The following is a 21,226-nucleotide window of genomic DNA, read 5'->3' as shown; positions in this document are numbered from 1 at the left end:
CAGCTCCTGGGACCCAGGGTGCCTGTATCCCGGCTTTCCGACTGCAAACATCAGCATGGGCCACAGGCAAGCCTGCCCCTGTGTCCCTAGGTGCCACCTTGCCTGTGGTCCAGCTTTCCCATCTCAATCACTTGATTCAGGCAAGGAGGCTCCTTTGACCCAGGGTGTTGTCTTGCTGCGGCCTTACATTCATGACCACAGGCCCAGGCAAGGCGGCCCATTTGTCGCGGGGTTCCACCTTGCCTGGGGTCCAGCTTTCATATCACGATCATGGGCCACAGGCAATGCGGCTCCTGGGACCCAGGGTTCTGCCTGACATTCAGCTCAGTTTTCTGATCATGATCATGATCAGGGGCCACACGCAAGATGGCTGATGGGTCCTGCGGTGCCGCCGTGCCTGTGGACCTTCTTTCAGATCAAGATCAAGATCACCATCATGGATGCAGGCAAGGCACCTCCTGGTTCCCGGGATGACACCTTGCCTCTGGTCCGGCTTTCAAATCCCCATCATGGGCCACAGGCAAGGCGGCTTCCGGGACCCGGGGTCCTACGTTGCCCATGGTCCGGCTTTCCTATCTCAATCACGCTACGAATGCAAGGCGGCTCCTGGGACCCAGTGTGTTACCTTGCCTGAGGCCTTAATTTCTGATCAGGATCACAATCACTGGCGGCAGGCAAGGCGGCACCTTTGTCCCGGGGTGCCACCTTGCCTGTGCCATGCTTTCTGATCTCAGTCATGGGCCACAGGCAGGGTGGCACCCTTATGCCCAGGAACTGACTTGCCTGCGGCCCTCCTTTCTGATCTCGATCTTAATCACAAGCCACAGGCAAGGTGGCTCCTGGGTCCCAGGGTTCCGCCTTGCCTGTGGTCAAGCATTCTAATCTCAATCACGGGCTGTAGGCACAGCGGCTCCTGGGTCCTGTGGTGCCCCCTTGCCAGAAGCCCGGCTTCTAAATCACAATCATCTGCCACAGGCAAGGCGGCTCCTGGGACCCGGGGTGAACCCATGCCTGAGGCCAGGCTTTCAGATCACGATCATGATCATGGCCTAGAGGCAAAGCAGCTCCTGGGTATCGGTGTGGCGCAGTGCCTGAGACCGGCCCTCTGAGCATGATCACGATCACGGGCTCCCTTGTGTCCCTGGGTGCCCCCTTGCCTAAGGTCCTGCTTTTGATTCACGATCATGATCTCAATCACGGCTGCAGGCACAGCCGCTCCTGGGTCCCTGGGTGCCGCCTTGTCTGTGGTCCTGCTTTCAAATAACCATCAAGGGCCACAAGCAAGGCGGCTCCTGGTACCCCCGGTGCCACCTTGCCGGTGGTCCGGCTTTCCTATCTCAACCACAGGACACCGGCAATGCGGCTCATGGGACCCAGGGTGCTGCCTTGCCTGAGGCCTTACTTTCCAATCAAGATCACGATCACAAGCCCCAGGCAAGGCGGCCCCTTTGTCCCGGGGTGCCACCTTGCCTGTGGTCCGGCTTTCCGATCTCAATCGCGGGACACAGGCAGGGTGGCACCCTCGTGCCCAGGAGCTGACTTGCCTGTGGTCCTCCTTTCTGATCTCGATCTTAATCACAATCCACAGGCAAGGTGGCTCCTTTGTCTGTGGAGCACCCCTTGTCTGCGACCTGGCTTTCAAATCACTATCATGGGCTTCAGGCAAGGCAGCTCCTGGGTCACGGGCTTCCGCCTTGCCTGTGGTCCTGCATTCCAATCTCAATCACGGCTGCAGGCGCAGCGGCTCCTCGGTCCTGGGATGCTGCCTTGCCTGAAGCCTGGCTTCTAAATCACAATCATGGGCCACAGGCAAGGCAGCCCCTGGGTCCCGGGGTGCTGCCTTGTCCTTGGTCCGACTTTCAAGTCAAGATCATGGGCCACAGGCAAGGCGGCTCCTGGGACCCGGGGTGCCTTCGACCCGGCTATTCTGATTACAATCGTTATCATGGGCCACAAGCAAGCTCGGTCCTGTGTCCCGAAGTGCCACCTTGCCTGTGGTCCGGTTTTCTGAAATCAAACACGGACCGCAGGTAAGGCGGTTCCTGGAACCCGGACTGCTGCCTTGCCTGCAGCCTTAATTTCCGAGTACTATCATGATCACGATCATGATCATGGCTGCAGGCATGGCACCTCTTGGGTCCCGGGGTGCCACCTTGCCTGTGGTCCTGTGTTCAGATCTCAATCAACGGCCGCACGCACGGCGGATCCTTGCTCCTTGGATGCCACCATGCCTGAAGCGAGGCTTCTAAATCACAATCATGGGCCACAGGCAAGGCCCCTCCTGTGGCCTGGGGTGCCGCCTTGTCTGTGGTCCGACTTTCAAGTTAAGATCATGGGCCACAGGCAATGCGGCTCCTGGGACCCGGGTGCCTGCATCCCGGCTTTCTGATTACAGTCATCATCATGGGCCATAAGCAAGCCGGCTCCTGTGTCCAGGGGCGCCACTTTTCCTTTCGTCCGACTTGCGGATCTCAATCACAGGACGCAGGTAAGGAGGCACCTGGGACCAAGAATGCTGCCTTGCCTGGAGCCTTAATTTCCGAATACTATCATGATCACGATCATGATCATGGCTGCAGGCAAGGCACCTTCTGGGTTTCTGGGTGCCACCTTGCCTGTGGTCCTGTTTTCAGATCTCAATCGCCGGCCGCATGCACGGCGAATCCTGGGTCCTTGGATGCCACCATGCTTGAAGCGCCCCTTCTAAATCACAATCATGGGCCACAGGCAAGCCGCTCCTGGTCCCGTTGTGCCGCCGTGCCAGAGGACAGCCCTCTGAACATGATCATGATCACGGGTCCACATTGGTCCCGGGGTGCTGCCTTCCCTGTGGTCCTGCTTTTAAATCTCGATCAGGATCATGATTACGGCTGCAGGCAAGGCAGCTCTTGGGTCCAGGGGTGCCGCCTTGTCTGTGGTCCGGCTTTCAAATCAGGATCATGGGCCACAGGCAAGGCGGCTCCTGGGACCCGGGGTGCTGCTTGGCCTTGGGCTGAGCTTTCTGATCGTGATCATGATCCTGGGCCACAGGCAAGACGGCTGATGATTACTGGGGTGCCACCTTGCCTGTGGTCCAGCTTTCAGATCTCAATCAGGGCCTGCAGGTAAGGCAACTCCTGGGTCCCGGGGTGCCGCCTTGTCTGTGGTCCGGCTTTCAAATCACTATCATGGGCCACAGGCAAGGCGGCTCCTGGGACCCGGGGTGCTGCCTGGCCTTGCACTCAGCTCTCTGATTGTGATCATGATCCTGGGCCACAGGCAAGATGGCTGACGATTCCTGGGGTGCCGCCTTGCCTGTGGTCCTGCTTTCAGACCTCAATCACCGGCCGAAGGCACCCCGGATCCTGGGTCCTTGGATGCCACCATGCCTGAAGCACGGCTTCTAAATCACAATCATGGGCCACAGGCAAGGCCGCTCCTGGGTCCCGTTGTGCCGCCGTGCCTGAGGACAGCCCTCTGAACATGATCATGATCACAGGTCTGCTTGGGTCCCGGGGTGCCGACTTGCCTGTGGTCCCGCTTGCAGATCACAATCACGATCACGATCATGATCACAGCTGCAGGCAAGGCCACTCCTGGGTCCTGGGATGCCACCTTGCCTGTGGTCCAACTTTCAGATATCAATCAGGGGCTGCAGTCAAGGCGGCTCCTGGGTCCTGGGATGCTGCCTTACCTGAAGCCTGCCTTCTAAATCACAATCTTGGGCCATAGGCAGGGTGGCTCCTGGAATCCGAGTTGCCGCCTTAACTGCGGCCCGGCTTTGAAATCACGGTCAGGATCACGGCTGCAGGGAATGCCGATCCTGCGTCCTGTTGTGCCTCTGTGCCTGAGGACAGCCCTCTGAACATGATCATGATCACGGGTCCACTTGGGTCTTGGGGTGCCACCTTGCCTGTGGTCCTTCTTTTAAATCTCGATCAGGATCATGATCACGGCTGCAGGCAAGGCAGCTCCTGGGTCCAGGGGTGCCGCCTTGTCTGTGGTCCAGCTTTCAAATCACGATCATGGGCCACATGCAAGGTGGCTCCTGGGACCCGGGGTGCTGCCTGGCCTAGGGCTCAGATTTCTGATCGTGATCATGATCCTGGGCCACAGGCAAGACGGCTGATGATTCCTGGGGTGCCGTCTTGCCTGTGGTCCTGCTTTCAGATCACAAACAGGGGTTGCAGGCAAGGCAGCTCCTGGGTCCCGGGGTGCCGCCTTGTCTGTGGTCCGACTTTCAAGTCAAGATCATGGGCCACAGGCAAGGCTGCTGCTGGGTCCAGGGGTGCTGCCTTGCCTGTGGTCCTGCTTTTAAATCTCGATCAGGATCATGATCACGCCTGCAGGTAAGGCAGCTCCAGGGTCCAGGGGTCCCGCCTTGTCTGTGGTCCAGCTTTCAAATCACGATCATGGGCCACAGTCAAGGCGGCTCCTGGAACTGGGGGTGCTGCCTGGCCTTGGGCTCAGCTTTCTGATCGTGATCATGATCCTGAGCCACAGGCATGATGGCTGATGATTCCTGGGGTGCCGCCTTGCCTGTGGTCCTGCTTTCAGACCTCAATCACGGGCCGAAGGCACACCGGATCCTGGGTCCTTGGATGCCACCATGCCTGAAGCGCAGGTTCTCAATCACAATCATAGGCCACAGGCAAGGCCAATCCTGGGTCCCGTTGTGCCGCTGTGCCTGTGGACAGCCCTGTGTACATGATCATGATCACGGGTCCACTTGAGTCCCGGGGTGTCAACATGCCCGTCACAATCACGATCACGATCATGATCACAGCTGCAGGCAAGGCAGCTCCTGGGTCCTGGGGTGCCACCTTGCCTGTGGTCCTGCTTTCAGACCTCTATCACAGGCGGCAGGCACACAGGATCCTGGGTCCGTGGATGCAACCATGCCTGAAGCGTGGCTTCCCAATCACAATCATGGGACACAGGCAAGACCGCTCCTGGGTCCCGTTGTGCCGCCGTGCCTGAGGACAGCCCTCTGAACATGATCATGATCACGGGTCCACTTGGGTCCCGGGGTGCAGCCTTGCCTGTGGTCCTGCTTTTAAATCTCAATCAGGATCACGATCAAGGCTGCAGTCAAGGCAGCTCCTGGGTCCAGGGGTGCCGCCTTGTCTGTGGTCCATCTTTGAAATCACGATCACGGGCCACTGGCAATGCGGCTCCTAGAAACCGGGGTGCCACCTTCCCTGTAGTCTGTCCTTCTGATCTCAATCAGGGGACGCAGGTGTGGCGGCTCCTGGGACCTAGGGTGCTGCCTTACCTGCGGCAATAATTTCCGAATACAATCACGATCAGGATCAAGATCACGGCTGCAGGCAAGGCAGCTCCTGGGTCCAGGGGTGCCGTCTTGTCTGTGGTCCGGCTTTCAAATAATGATCATGGGCCAAAGGCAAGGCGGCTCCTGTGACTCAGTTCGCTGCCTTACCTGCGGCCTTAATTTCCGAGTCCTATCACTATCATGATCATGATCACGGCTGCAGGCAAGACACCTCCTGTTTCCCGGGGTGCCACCTTGCCTGTGGGACTGCTTTCAGATCTCAATCACGTGCTGCAGGCACAGTGTTCCTTGGACCCGAGGTGCCACCTTGACTGCTACCAGGTTTTCAAATCAGTATCACAGGCTGCAGGCAAGGCAGCTCCTGGGTTCCAGGGTTTCGCTTTGCCTGTGGTCCGGTATTCCAATCTCAATCACGGGCCGCAGGCACAGCAGCTCCTTGGTCCTGGGGTGCCCCCTTGCCTGAAGCCTGGCTTCTAAATCGTAATCATGGGCCACAGGCAAGGCGGCTCCTGGGACCCGGGGTGTCACCATGCCTGAGTGCAGGCTTTCAAATCATGATCATGATCAACGTCCAGATGCAAGGTGGCTCCTGGGACCCGGTGTGCGCCATGCCTGAGGTCGGCCCTCTGATCATGATCAGGATCACTGGTCCCCTTGTTTCCTGGGATGCCGCCTTGCCTTGGTCCTGCTTTCCGATCTCAATCTCAGGCGGAAGGGCACAGTGGCTCCTGGGTGCAGGTGTGCAGCCGTGCCTGAGGCTGGGCTTTCTGATCATGATAATGATCATATGCCACAGGCAATGTGGCTCCTGTGTCCCGGGGTGTCACCGTGCCTGCGGCCGGCCTTCTGATCATGACGTAGATCTCGGGCCGCCTTCAGTCCTGGAGTGCTGCCTTGCCTGTGGTCCTGCTTTCAGATCGCGATCAGGATCAAGATCACGGCTGCAGGCAAGGCAGCTCCTTGATCCCGGGCTGCCTTCTTCATGCGGCCCGGCTTTTAAATCATGATCACATGTTAACATGTAAGATAAATTCTCATATTTTCAGTTAACAAAACTTTTCAAATGTATACCACGATATAAAAAATTTAAAATCTCATTTTTTTCATGTGCACTTTAAAAATGAGGCAAAGTAAATTGAAAAAGTACGAAACTATATTTTTCAAAGGGGAATTCAGTGTAGTATGCCCACCTTAAATAGTTACTGAAGTAGCAAACTTAATATATTATGAAGCCTTTTAATCTATCACTGTGGATCTTACAGCACTGTCCACAGTAAGTATGCAGTATATACTAAGATACTAATAAAAAAATTTACAATAAAAGTTCTTACTATTTCCTTACTTTTTAATATAGAGACTGGCTTTAAGCACCTAATCTTTACAAAAAATTTTAATTACTTCAACTATTCCTGCCAACATTCTGATAACTTTAATGAAATATTAAATATACCTATATGCAACCCAGTAAAACCTGGAAAATATTTAAACTCAATCTTAATGACCCTTTTGACTGACATCCTAGCCTAGTGAATATTTTCTACTCACTTCCTTCAACTGTATTATCAACTCTAAACATGTTAAAATTTTTGAAAGGTTATGCTTGAAAAGACTCAAGAAGAAACATCATGGAAGTGTTCCAATTTTTAAAATTCTTCCTTGCTAATGTGCTTTTATAATTTGCCATTGTAACTGCAGATTTAGGAGAGAAAATGCTGACATCACAGACACATTTTAACTCAAAAAGTCAATAGTGCAACACAGACAGTCCTCTAGGGAAAGCAAGATGTAGATCACAAACAATGAGATTTTACTTTCTAGATACTGGTTGTCTAATTTCTTTAAAACCAATTTCTAGACATGATAGCTAATGGCATGCATTATAGGTAGAGTAAGTCACTTACTCAATGTAAGCCCTTGGAAATACCTGCTAGCAAGGCGGTCCTGGAAAGTAATACAGAACAGCCACCCTTTGTATCCAGCGTCTGTACCACCAGAAATCTACACTTCACTAGTTCATTGTGGCAGTTTTAAGGCCAGTTACACAAGAATTTTCAAAGGCTAAAGAGCACAGAATATATGATTTTTATAATGAGAATAGTTGTTATTTAATTTCTTTGAAAGAGAAACTTTCACCCTGGCTAGATGGCTCAGTGGATTGGAGTGTCTTCCCAGGCACCAAAGGGTCCAGGATTCAGTGACCAGTCAGGGCACATACCCAGGTGCCAGGTTTGATCCCCAGTCCCAGACACTGGATGGGAGGCAACTGGTAGATATTTCTCACATATCCATGTTTCTCTCCCTTTCCCTTTCCTTCTCCCTTCCTTTCCCTCTGACATCAATTAAAAAGAAAGAGAAATCTTCAAAGTCAGAAAAACTGAAATGAAAACTCATAATTAAAATTATTTTAAAGTAATTCATATATGGTAACAATGTCCAAAAGGTTCAGGAGGAAAGGAAACAGCACATAATATATATATTAAAAGAGTAGCCATTTTGCTCTTGGAAGCAATATAAAATATTTAAGGAATTTTCTACTGTAAAATAATCCATTTTCCACATTATTAAAGTAAACATTAAAGCATTTGAAACTATACTAGTATACAGAAATAGGTACTTTAAACTTATTAAATGAGAGGACCAAAGCTGAAAAGAAAATGTCAAGTGGTAGGTTAACTAGAAATTGTTAAAAATTTAAGAGAGACATTTCCTTTTTATCCAAAATTAAACAAATGTAATAACCTCTAGTAATAAAAATAATCAAAAGGGAAATGAAAAATACTAAGGATCATAAATTAAGCATAGGCTAAGAAAGATCCTCATCAGGTTAAAACCTTTCACTTATTTTTAAGAGGAAATACTAAACTTGCCAGAATAGGGAATATTATATTTCAACAGTCCTTGTTTTGGTAGGTGAGATACTCATTATGTCAATATGCCCCCGCCGCCCCTGTCTCACTTAAAAGGAAAGAACTTATCTGGGATTGGAGCAGGAGCAGTGATTCTTCTCCAGTCCTTGCAGATGAGGCGCTCATCATGTCACAGCCCTCATTCCTCCTTAAGATAAGATGGCATGGCCACGCTGCACATCAGTAAGGTTAGCACAGCTGCCAGATTTTTTTGTGGCCACCCTGCACAGGTTTTTGTTTTCACAATATCTGGAAATGGCCTACGGGTAAACATGAGATAGAACACAGGTACATTCAAAAAAAAGGAGCTGCAGCTTTCACAGAGAAAGCATCACTGATAGCCACACAGTCCCACTTCTTTATATGGATTATAGTCATTGCCTCTTCGTAGAGCTGGCGTATACACTGCATGGTCCTTGGGATCCTATTTTATGTTCATCCACGAAGTTAAGTAGTTTAGGGACTCTGATTAGATTGACAGAGCAAAGGGGAACTCAGTATTTTTTTTTTAGTTTGAGTTTTTTCAAGATGTCAAAGGTGTGACAGTCTTCCTAACAACAGGATCATCTGTTGTCTGTACACTTGGTTCCTTAAATATAATAAATATACAGTTGGGAAATGTTATTGTTTACTCAGCTATTTACATTCTATCCAATCTTCATTAGCTAGCATTTACTCTAAGCAAATTTTAATGAGGCAGGCATGTGCTGTATTTTACTGAAAGCTCGAAAGGTCTAGTGACTGATGCACCATCAAGGTACTATTTCACTTGCACATTAAGGCAGACGCACTCTAAAGGACTATTAAGTACCAAAAAAACTGTCCATTTTAGTTATAATTTTGTTGTATACTCCCCAGAATTCATAAGCCATAAATATTATTTTGTCGCACATACTTTACAATTGCCATTAAAAACCCATATACTTTCTACACCCAGTGTTTGAAGTACATATTCTACAATCTAAGTATCACTCTCTCAGGTTACTTCTGTCTAACAAACTGAAGGTACTGAACTGTGATCTATACAGAAAAGACATGAATTTGCAAACTGAGTTAAGAGTGATAAGTAGAATATGGTTGTAGATATGATTAATGATACAATTGTAGGAAATTATTCATGTATGGTTATAAAATAGAATACAGTTTCAAAAAAAACCATCAAAGTTTAAAATGGATTTAAATTATTCTGAATCGTGGTCACAGAAAAGGTAATTTTTATAATGTAGGATTCTTATATACACCATAAAAATACTGCTAATATGATGTGAGAGAGTTAATAAGTCTTATTCAATGTGTTAGTTTAAAACAGCTTTTCATTTTCCTAGTCTCTACATAATATGATTTATGCACAGATACTGGATTTTGAGTCTGACAGAAAACCCCACTTTGTGATTCCACAGCTTTACCTCTAGGTTCAGTGCTCTTTCTTTTCGAAGAGGAGTCAATGCAATAGGCAACAATCCATGGTCACTTGCTAAGGACCGAAGGTCAAAATAGTATTGGGCATAGACACTGGTAGAAACATACAGACGAAACCGCAGTAGACATATGTATTGCCTTTCCAACTCATTTCTGGGGAAGAAGGAAAACACAAAACTACCACAGGGCAATTTTAGTCAACTTGGTTCTCTTCAATATTGTCATTCTAAGCTACTAGGTTGGCTCTGAGGTTAGTTTTGAATTAAATAAAGGCTACCCAGCTGGGCTAATACACTAATGTTCAACCAGGCAAACAAGGCTCAACAATTTGTGGTCCCCTTTGAGTTTGGGACAAGGGGAAGGACTTTGAGTTTGGGACAAAGGGAAGGAGGTTATGTCTCTTGTGCACAACAGCTGTTGACTAGGGGCTCAATTATCAGAGTCCCATTAGTGCAGCTGTAGGTTTCTTCTTCTTGCTCACTCTCAGGGCTCCACTCTAGTGCTCAGATGAAAGGAATGATGTATGCTGTTTCTTAGCCCTGAAGAACTTGCAGACATTTTACCAGGCTGATAGCAGGAAGAGGATTAGTAAAATAGAGATGTGCCAACAAAAGGACTGGGCACATCACCACAGCAACAAATGGATCCATTCAGAACCACCACTCTTATCTTTGAGGGGAAAACTCTTGGAAAATTATCAGACACCAAAAAACAAACTGAGGAAGAGACAAATCAATGGAAGCATGTACAATGCTCGTGGACAGGAAGCATTAACAACTTTAAAATGTCCATACCACCTCAAATAATCTCTTTCAACCAAATTCCTATCAAGATGCCAATGCCATCTTTTACAGAAGTAGAACAACTAATCCAGAGTTTTATACGGACCCACAAAAGACCCTGGACAATTCGTCACAGCAGTTGAGAGAAAAACAAAAGAGGCTGGAGGTATCACACTACCTGATATCAAACTCCACTACAGGGTTATAGTCATCAAAACAGCATGGTACTAGCATGAAAACAAACATAGATCAATGAAACAAAATTGAAAGCCCAGAAATAACCCCACACCTATATGTTTAATTACTATTTGACAAAAGAGGAGACTTCATTCAATGGTATGAAGACAGTCTATTCAATAAATGATGTTGGGTAAATTGAACAGATACATTCAAACATTGAAGCTAGACCACTTCTTACACCATATACAAGAATAGACTCAAAATGGATTGTTAACCTAAATGTAAGTGTCAAAACCATAAAACTCCTAGAAGAAAACATAGGCACTAAAATCTGGAATATTTCTCTTAGTGCTTTGCTGATAGATTACCCTGAGCAAGCAAAATAAAAGAAAAAATAAAGGAATGGGACTATATCAAACTAATAGTTTTAGTATAGCAAAAGAAAACAGCAACAAAATAAAAAGACAACCCACTGATGGGAAAACATATGTGACATTGATATATCTAATAGGGGGTTTAATATTCAAAATTTATAAAAAACATATATAACGCAACACCTTATAAAAAACATATACAGCTCAATACCAAAAATACGAACAATCTAATTAAAAAATGGACAGAGGACCTGAAAAGACACTTATCCAAAGAGAGCATACAGATGGCTGATAGATAGGAAAAGATGCTTAACATCACTGATCATCAGTGATATGCAAATTAAAACCACAATGAGATATCCTCACACCTGTCAGAATGGCTATCATCAACAAAGAGCAAGTGCTGACAAGGATGTGGAGAAAAGGGAACCCTCGTGCACTTTTGGTGGCAAGGTATATTGGTGCAGACACTGTGGGAAATAGTATGGAAGTTCCTCAAAAATTAAAAATTGAACTGCCTATTACTCAGTGATTCTACCCCTGGTATATATCTGAAGAAAACCAGGGCACTAATTGAGAGGATATATGCACCCTATATTCACTGCAGTATTATTCATAATCCTTAAGCTGTAGAAGCAACTCAAGTGCCCATTAACTGATGAGTGGATAAAAAAGCAGTGGAATATTATGACTCATCCATAAAAAAGAATGAATTCCTGCCATTTGTGAGAGAATAGTTTGACCTAGAGGGTATAATGTTAGTGAAATAAGTCAGTCAGAGAAATACAAATAACATATGATTTCACTAAAAAGCAATATAAATGAACAAACAAAACAGAAGCAGACTCAGAGGTAAAGGGAACATTTTGATGGTTGCCAGAGGAGAAGAGGTTTGGGGGCGCTGGGTGAAGAAGGTGAAGAAATTGAGAAGTACAGACTGGCAATTACAATGCAGTTATGGGGATATAAATTACACCATGGGAAAGAGAGTCAATAATACTGCAATAACTACGCATGGTGTCAGGTCAGTACTAAAAATACTGGGGAAAACACTTCGCAAAGCACATGATTTTCTAACCATTATGCTGTACACCTGAGACTAATATGAAATAACTAGAATCCCGGTGCACAGATTTATGTTCTTACACAACCCGGGACCCCTCGGGGGATGTCAGAGAGCCAGTTTCGGCCTGATCCCTGCAGGCCAGGCCGAGGGACCCCACTGGTGCACGAATCTGTGCACTGGGACTCTAGTATGCATATAAGATCTTTGGTTAATCTCTTCCCGCACTTCCCACTCCCCCATTCTCTCTGAGATTCATCAGTCTGTTCCATGTTCCCATTCCTATGGTTTCACTCCTGTGTTAAGCATCTGCTCAGGTCGCCAGTGCACATCATAACTACTGGCTGGGCAGCCGGTCGCTTAGTTTTCTCTTTATATATAGATATTGAATGTAAAGTCTTATTGAAAATAAATGAAATTTTGAAAACGGGGGAATAAAAGACCTGAACTGGTGGAAAGCGTTAAGAAAGGCCTGAAGGTATTTACATTACTGTTGTTTTTGAATCTGAGCTTCTACAAACTTTGCTACCAGAGAAATATACCAAATTATCACACAGATTATTACAATAATAACACATGAAGACATACTAATTAATGAGGAGTATGAAATGTCAAAGCAAATATGGATAGAAAAATGTATGTAATTTTATGCCTAGTTCAGTCCTCTGCACAATGGAACCTTTCAAAATATTTCTTATTTTGTAAACTTTATGGGGGCAAATAAGGTATTCGAAAATGGTTTGAAACTTCATCAAAATCTTGCCAACTCACAAGTTCTTGATTGTAATGCCCCTTAGCAATGAGAAGAAGTGAAAATTCCACATAGCCTCATCGTGCAGATACTTGTAGGTCAGAATAATCGCTCCCAAAACAATGCGTTTCCAGTTAGATGGGCAAATGTCGATTTCAGCATAAGATAAAAGTCTTTCTATGTAAACCTGCAAAGTAGAACACTGGTTTTTGATTCTAGTTCAGTTTAAGTGCTGTGATAAGAACTTTCAGGAATGATAGATTTCATCAGTTTTTGACATGCCTTTTATTCATAGCTTCTAGAGACACTGCTTGGCCAGCCAAAGCCAGAGGCCAAGAAACAGTTGCAAATCAGACACTTCTACTGCCTACTTTCCCATGTGAATTTCCAGCCTGCTCACCAAAGAGTCGCTGGTTCCACTCTTGGCCCCTGTCAGGACTCATGCGGGAGGCAATCAATAGATGTCTCTCTCTCATACTGATGATTCTCTGTCTCTTTCTCCTCTCCTCCCCTGTCTTTTCTACTTTCTCTGAAAATCAATGGATAAAATATCCTCTGGTGAGGATTAAAAATTTTTTTAAAGAGAGTCCCCCCAGTGGCTGCTGTGTGGTGCAGCAGGACAGGCAGTGCAAACAGGTGTGTCTGAGGCAGGTCTCTACAACTGTCAGGTATTCCTGGACTTAGTGCCTTTGTAAGAAACACACATGCACACCAAGGATAGACATTTCATATCCCCTAAGCCTCACATCTCCATCACGATTCTGTGAAATCCATCTCTGTCTTACACAACCTGAGGCTTGGTCAGTTCTGTTGGTTTCAGTTGGTAGCAGAGCTGCCAGTCTCTATCTCCCTGGTTCTCCTCTAAACCTGCCAGATAGCTGGTGAGATCTCATGATTTCTTCACATGTATTACATGTCTATTCTACAAAGAACTGGGTGAAGTTAACAGCTAAGCAAAGATTATAGAGGCAAGCTGTGATTTGCTGTTTCGTCAAAGGGTTCTTTGAAGGAGAATATGTTTACTGTCCGAGGTTATCAGATTGACAGCTCACATTAGCCAAAGGTGTTAAAACCCAACTGTATTTTAGAAAGCAAAAGGTTACTGAACATTATGTGCTATTATTGAAAGTTTGCACCAATCTCCCAAAGCTAAATGCTCCCAGATATCCTAAGAATGAACCTCCTTGCAAGGTTCAACTGTCAACTTTCTGGGAATAATTAGAGACATACACAACATTGGAAATCACTCAACTTTCCTTCATCACTTCTACAGATTTAGAATGTGCCATTACTCATTCATTTATACCACTTGCCCTCCTGTGTCAGTGGAATTGAGTTTCTCTTCTCACTGAGTTTCTCTTCACTCTTCCATCAGTGAAGTCAATCCCATCCCACTTCTGAAGAACACCTCCCACAATTACCTCTTCTTGAACACTTTCCTGTGCCAGAGATTCTTCCTAATATGAATATATTTATGTGGTACCCATCCCACTCCCCACAATCCCTAGACTGCCTCCTCTCTGTTTGCTCACAGTGAATGCCCTGAAGCTGCTTCTCATCTCCCACTCTCTCCTTCACCCACTGTAGTCTGCCCCTGGCACTGTCACTCGACTGAAACTACTACTGCTAAGGTCATCAGTGCGTGTGCACATACAAACCAGAGCTCTTCACCCCAGCTCCCCACTCCCTACGCATTCCCTAATGTCATGTGGGGCACTGCCATTTGCCTAGGTGCTTGGCCAAAGACGTCCAATTGAGTTGACCTGTTCCAAACTGTTAGCAACTCTTGTTATTGCTGCCTGTCACTGATAGTGAGTCTGCTTCCTAGTCTATTTGTCACTTCTCACCCATGTCAATGTTATTGCCCCTGACTTCTCGGCCTCCACTCAGACTCCCAGCTACAATCATTCTCCCCAAAGCAGCCTGGATAGCTTTTGTAATCAAGAGCACTTCCCCACCCTGCTCAACTCTGCCAAAGTGTTTCCACCAAACAAATAAAAATGTCACTTTCTCCCATGGCCTGCAAGCTGCAAGGCCCAATCAGGTAGCACTTGCCCTTCTAGGTCCACATGACCTACATTCTCTCCCTCATTGCACACTCTGACCACACTGGCCATACCTCACTCTTACTCAAATACCAAGTATAAGTTCCCATCTCAGAGGCTGGCACTTATTCCCTCTGCACATAACGCCAGAGCTCCTCATCTTCCTCAGTTCAGTCAGGCCAGGGTCAGATGTCATCTCTTACAGAGGCTCTTCCTGATCACCTCTCTCAAGTAGCAAGCCCCTCTCAGCATGATATCACGTCACCCTGCTGTACCTTCGTGATATTTACTACTACCTGAGATATTCACCTTTTAACAACACTCAGTTAAAGAAATATTTATCTCTTCCTCACTAGGACAGAAGCTCCATAAAAGCAAACACTTTATTCAACCATGGCTCTCCTCTATCCTCTGCACTTAGATCTGTAAGGACTCAGCTCTGAAGGAGAAATCATCAGGCATAGCTTAGGATGATATCGAAAACAGGGAGAAACAATAAAATAGAAGGAAGATAAGCGAGGTTCCAGAAAGAGAGTGAGGTCAAAGTGCTCAATGCTGACAAGAAGTTGCTCGTTCCATAAATATCCACTAAATACCTGCTGTTGTTACTCTTCCTGCTTCCATGCACTTTTTATTCACACATTTTCTCGGTATTGGAATAGCTAATACTAATTCCCTGCCAGTAGCTCAGATTCATGCTCGAATTCCACATATTCAAACGCGTGGCCTGGTGCATCAAAAGCGTGCATGGAGGGGGGTGTTCCCTCAGCCTAGCCTACACTCTCTCCAATTGGGAAGACCTTGGGGGATGTCCAACTGCCAGATTAGGCCCAATCCCATGGGCCTAAACTGGCAGTCGGACATCTCCCTCACAATCTGGAACTGCTGGCTCCTAACTGCTCACATTCCTACCTGCCTGATTGCCCCTAACTGCCTCTGCCTGACTGCCTGATCACCCCTAACTGCCCTCCTCTGCTGGCCAATTTGGTTCTGACTAGTCTCTTTCTATGCCAATCAGCATCAAAAGCTCTGCTTCCTAGGCAGCCATTGGCTCCTCACACTTCACCCAGATTTGGTTCTGACTGGTCAGTTTCTATGCCAGTCAGTGTCTCTGGGTCTATCAACAGAACCTGCTCAGAAGTGCGGCACTGATGAGCAGCCCCGGTGGAGACCTGGAGAGAAATAGAGATGCTGCTGCTGGCCCGTCTTGGAGAGAAAGAGAGAGGCAAGTGTTGATCAACAGCTGCCACACAGGCTATGGATCAGACCCTGCTTCTCTCTTCAGGCCTCTCTCTGGGCCTGGTTTGCAGTCCCCTCAGCAGTCAGTGCTGGGTCATAGTGCCTGCAGCCGCAGCAGTCAGTGCTGGGTCACCACGGCAACCAAGTGCTGACTGCAGGACTGACTTTCGGTTGGCTGAACCTCCGATTATGACGAACTCAGGGTTTTTATATAGTAGGATGATCTCTAGAGATGCCCCTCTGTCTCACAGGTGCATCATCTTAATGTGTTTGAAAAGCACTCACCCTCTTCTACCCCAGATGCTCTCCTTGCTGAGTTCCCTAGCTCTTCAAGTGGGAGCACCACTCCCGCCTTTGATCAGCTGTGCTCAGCACTCCAGAGGGCTGGCAGATACGTGGAAAAGCCTGTGTCTAATCCAGTGCCCACTGAGGGGTCTCTATTCGGAAGCACAGGCTGCCTCTCCAAAATTCTGACTGAACAGTGACGGAGGAGGCACTGCACTAAGTACTCTTCCCTCAGACCAAGCAGGAGACTTTCCCCTTTAGGATTGTTCGAGGGAGGAGTGATACAATCCCCATTCCTTCTCACTAGAATGGACCACTCATTCCAAATGACACACTCTTTCCACAGAAATCCTGGATGAATGACACAGAGCCCCTTACACAGCTGTAGCTGAGCAGACAACCAGCAAAGCCCTTTCAGGTCCTACTGGCACTAGAATCATGGAAACATCACAGGCAGGCACAAGAGGACAGCAAGGACAGATGAACACCCATCATCCAAGGAACAGAGAACATTGGGCTCTAGTTCTCAGTCAGGACACACATTACAACTGCCTGGGGAATGCAGCCTGCGACTCAGCTTAGACCTACACTGAACCTGACACTGCCTGGGGCCCAGAAGGTTCTGTTATTGCCCCCATCCTGCCCCATCAGCACACCTTGTATGTATGCCTGTGTGCACTGCATGTGCCTATGTCTCCTGAGGTCTGGAGTGAGAAATTGGAAACCTCTCCCTCCTGCTGCCTTTGAAAACAATCCCTTTGTGGTGAAAAAAGCAAGCACATTTTAAATCATGATGATTATTAAGCTCAAGTGTGTGAACTTTACATCCTTTGATAGGTTTCCCTTAATAAAGTTCTGAAAGAAGAACTATCTTACCAATGTTGTTATGGCATATCCTCCTGTTGCCTTAAAGGCAATGAAGAAAGGTCGAATAAATCTGTAAATTGATTCGGGATCAGGATTATGATGAAAGAATTCCTCAGGAACCTTTTCTTCCTGAAAGAAAGCATCCATTGAAGAAAAATATTAAGTACTTTTGTAACAACCATGTTCCACTTGTGCCCATGTTCCGCTTAAAATAATTTTGATTGGCTGACATGTATTTTAGCCTTTTAAATATAAATAATTGGACCTTAAAAAACAGTGACTGAATATTGACACTCAATAAAGATAAATACAGGCACAACCTCAGAATATTTATATATTCCTTTCCACCTTCCCCTACAATATTCTGTCTAAATGTGAACTATTTTTAGGCTCCAAAGACTTGTTGGTTATCATGTCATACTTCTCTGCAATCAACTTTGAGAATGTAACCATCAGGCTCTAAGGCTGTGCTGTGCATACAGTGCTCACCAGCCACATATTGTTATAGAGCATATCTGAAGACATTTGAAAATTTTTGTCATTCTAATTAATTCAATATTTAAATAGCTGTTTAATTGTCTTCTAGAGATCCTGACATATCTATTAGGTTTATGTACAAATATTCATATTGCTTGATGTTATTGAAAATTTTCTTTTAAAAATATACATTTTTGTTTTTCAGGCATGTTGTCCACTGTAGCTCACTAATTATACAAAGCTGAAACTCAGTTCTTACTGACCTATCCTATATAATTAAAGGGTAATAAGCAAATCGACCGAATGGCGGAAAATTGGTCGCTGTGATGCCCCTGACCACCAAGGGGCAGAGCCTCAACACAGGAGCTGACCCCTGGTGGTCAGTGTGCTCCCACAGGCGGAGTGCTGCTCAGCCAGAAGGCAGGCCGATGGCTGGCGAGCACAGTGGCTGTGGCAGGAGCCACTCCCGCCTCCGTGGCAGTGCTAAGGATGTAAGCCATCAGTCAGACATCCCCTAAGGGCTCCTAGACTGCAAAATGCACAGACTGGGCTGAGGGATCCTCCACCCCCAGTACATGAATGTCACGCACCGGGCCTCTAGTTTCTTATATAACATGAGAGGCTCAGTGCACAAAATCTGTGCATGGGTGGGTGGCCCTCAGCCTGTGCCCTCTCACAATCTGGGACCCCTCACGTAGGGTCCCTAGGCTTGACTGGTGATGAGGCCCTATTGGGGCTTTCCTTCTCCTGGCTACTGGCAGCTGGCCATGCCCCCATTCCTGCCACTGCTTGCCATTGGTGTGGCACTGCCAACCCCTACCCCATCACTTGGCATCTCCCTCTGCGGGCAACAGGCGTGGGGTGTGATCATTGGCTGGCCTGGGATTTCCCTCTGCGGGGTGATCACTGGCTGGCCCTGCACACCCACCACCACATTGCTAGCCAGTGGGCTGGGCCTCCCTCTGTGGGTTGATTGATTGTAGGGGCCCCCAGATCAATCACTCTGCAGAGGGTGGCCCTGCCCACACACGACAGTGCTGTCTGTAGGGGTAGCCTGGATCTTCCTCTTTAGGACAATTAGTCGTGGGGCTCTGCCCACCCAGCTGGGGCTCCACAAATGGTCACCGCCCAGAGGATGGCCTGGGCCTCCCTCATTGGGGCGATCACGGAGTGCCACCTCACCCCGATCGATCGCCCCGCCAGCCAGAGGCATGTGTCTCCCTCTTTGGGGCCTTGGCTTCCCTCTGTAGGGCGATCATGGGGCGATGGCCGGGCCCCCTGACCAATCACATTGCACCCACCTTGGCAGGCCTGGCACCAGTGTGTGTCATAGCATGGTCATCCAAAGTTCATCTGGAAGGTCGTTCTGCTGTTTGGTTGTTTGGTCGGTTTGCATAGTACACTTTTATTATTATAAACTAGAGGCCTGGTGCATGGATTTGAGCACAGGTGGGGTCCCGCGGCCGGGCCTACGGGGACCAGGCCAAAACCAGCTCTCCAACATCCCTCGAGGGCTCCCGGACTGTGAAAGGGTGCAGGTCAGGCTGAGGCACCCCTCACCCCAGTACACAAATGTTGTGCACTGGGCCTCTAGTTTCTTATATAACACTAGAGGTCTGATGCACAGATTTGTGCACAGGTGGGCTCCCCTGGTCTGGCCTGCAGGGATCAGGCTGAAACCGCTCTCGACATCCCCCAAAGCATCCGGGATTGCAAGAGGGCAGTTCTCGGGTTACACACCCCAGAATCGGGTCCCTCCTCTCAGGTTCCAGGTTCATCACCTGAGAACCACAGCTGCCAAGTCACAGAAACTCAGTAGCATCTGCATTGAGTGTCAGCCCCCTGTTGGTCAGTGCGTGCCATAGCTACCAGTTAGACAGTCGCTTATGCTTTTATATATAGAGATTCCTTTTGTAAAATAATTAGATACAACATGTGATGGGGAAGAAAACTTAAAGGAAGGTAATGTGAACTCCAAGCTGGAGAAAGTAATTTTTTACTAGTGATTAATTTTGAAGCAAATCAGCATGGAATAAGCACAACTGTCTGAGAGAAAAGGACAACCTCAATACAACTGGCACTTACTGTGACAGGATGGAGTCTCTCATCAAAAATGTCCTTGGATCTATTTGCATCTCTAGAAAACAAGAACGTGATTGAAAAAAAACTAATCCAGGAATTGTTGTGTTAGCAACACATCTGCTGGGAGTAGAGGGGGGTGGAGGGAGCTTAACCTTCAACAAAGAAAGTCCTTCTACAAATTCTTCTCTTAGATCCCGTAGGAATTTTCTGACCTCTTTTTATTCAGCACATCAAATTCTCTGAAATTTTTTCTACAATGACCTGCCAGAGCTGCCTTTATAAGCATTGACCCTCCCTAATAGGCAACGCTAGGCAACCAAATCGATGGCCAGTCCTCTAACCTCTCATTGGCAGACACAGGAACATTTTACAACGCAGTAGTAGTGGGCAATTCTTCATGTGAGAATGAGGTTACTGTTTTTTTTTTTTCCACTGTTTTTTCTCTTACTAGTTTCCTATATTATATTCTTCTTGATTCTTTACAATAATCTGAGGTTAAAATTTGCCTTTGTATTTTAGAAGTGACCACTCTATTGATTTGAGGGGGAAAAATGGATTGGCTGCCTCCTATACATGGAACTGGAAAACTAGCTATGTGGCCTTACAGTATTGAACCTACAACCTAGGTATGTGCTGCCCTAACTTGGAATCAAACCTGCCAGCTTTTGGTGTACAAGACAATGCTCCAACCAACTGAGTGAGGGAAACCAGTCTTCTGGGGGTTTTTATGTTTAATATTCCACACTACTACACTCTGCTCATTTACACAGTGGTTCTCCAAGTGTGTTTTGCAAGTTTCAGTGGTTCCACTAGACCATTTCCAGGAGACCCATGAGGCCAAAACTGTTTGTATAGAAATATTAAGGCACTGCCTGCATTTACACTGACATTTGCAATGACTGGATAAAAGCCAAAGTCAGTAAAACTGGTTTCTGAGCAAGAATCAAGGCAGGGGTCCCAATCTGTGCTAGTAGTTATTCTATTCTTCACTGCCACTTGTTGACAAGAAATATGCTTTACTTAAGCACATCTTTGATAAAGCAGTGACAATGAATAATGTTATTAAAAGTTGAATCTTCTTCTTATACTCTACAGTGGTTCTCAACCTTCTGGCCCTTTAAATACAGTTCCTCATGTTGTGACCCAACCATAAAATTATTTTCATTGCTACTTCATAACTGTAACGTTGTTACTGTTATGAGTTGTACTGTAAATATCTGATATGCAGGATGGTCTTAAGTGACCCTTGTGAAAGGATCATTTGACCGCCAAAGGGGTCGTGACCCACAGGTTGAGAAATGCTGCAAGGGGAAGTATGCATTAAGCATTTCTGCATACTGAAATGTGGTTGTTAAGGAAAAGCACTTGGAATTAGTTGTGAGATGAATGCCCTACTGTTCTCAGAGAATAATATTTTTATTTGATAATACAAGTGTCGTGCACTCAAGACTGAAAAGTGAGTCTGTCACTTCCAGGAAAATAAC

At 46.8% G+C, this 21,226-nt stretch overlaps 1 protein-coding gene across 1 annotated transcript in view; it reads right to left on the bottom strand.

The window, feature by feature from the left end:
* Positions 1 to 8,327: 8,327 nt before the first annotated feature.
* LOC139016582 (cyclin-Y-like protein 1) overlaps positions 8,328 to 21,226 on the bottom strand; it is a 71,453-nt gene continuing 58,554 nt past the window's right edge. The window contains exons 3-6 of the mRNA XM_070424865.1: positions 17,193 to 17,312; positions 12,768 to 12,934; positions 9,585 to 9,750; positions 8,328 to 8,438 (exon numbers count right to left, since the gene is read on the bottom strand). Coding sequence (XP_070280966.1) covers positions 8,328 to 8,438; positions 9,585 to 9,750; positions 12,768 to 12,934; positions 17,193 to 17,312 — 564 coding nt within the window. The remainder of the gene's footprint in view (positions 8,439 to 9,584; positions 9,751 to 12,767; positions 12,935 to 17,192; positions 17,313 to 21,226) is intronic.

Source organism: Myotis yumanensis, unplaced genomic scaffold, assembly GCF_028538775.1.
Source record: "Myotis yumanensis isolate MYYU_CA2020_CCGP unplaced genomic scaffold, mMyoYum1.0.hap1 SCAF_1, whole genome shotgun sequence".
NCBI classification, from domain to species: Eukaryota; Metazoa; Chordata; class Mammalia; order Chiroptera; family Vespertilionidae; genus Myotis; species Myotis yumanensis.
Note: the sequence above shows the minus strand (reverse complement) of the source record. Positions and strands in the feature narration are given on the sequence as shown.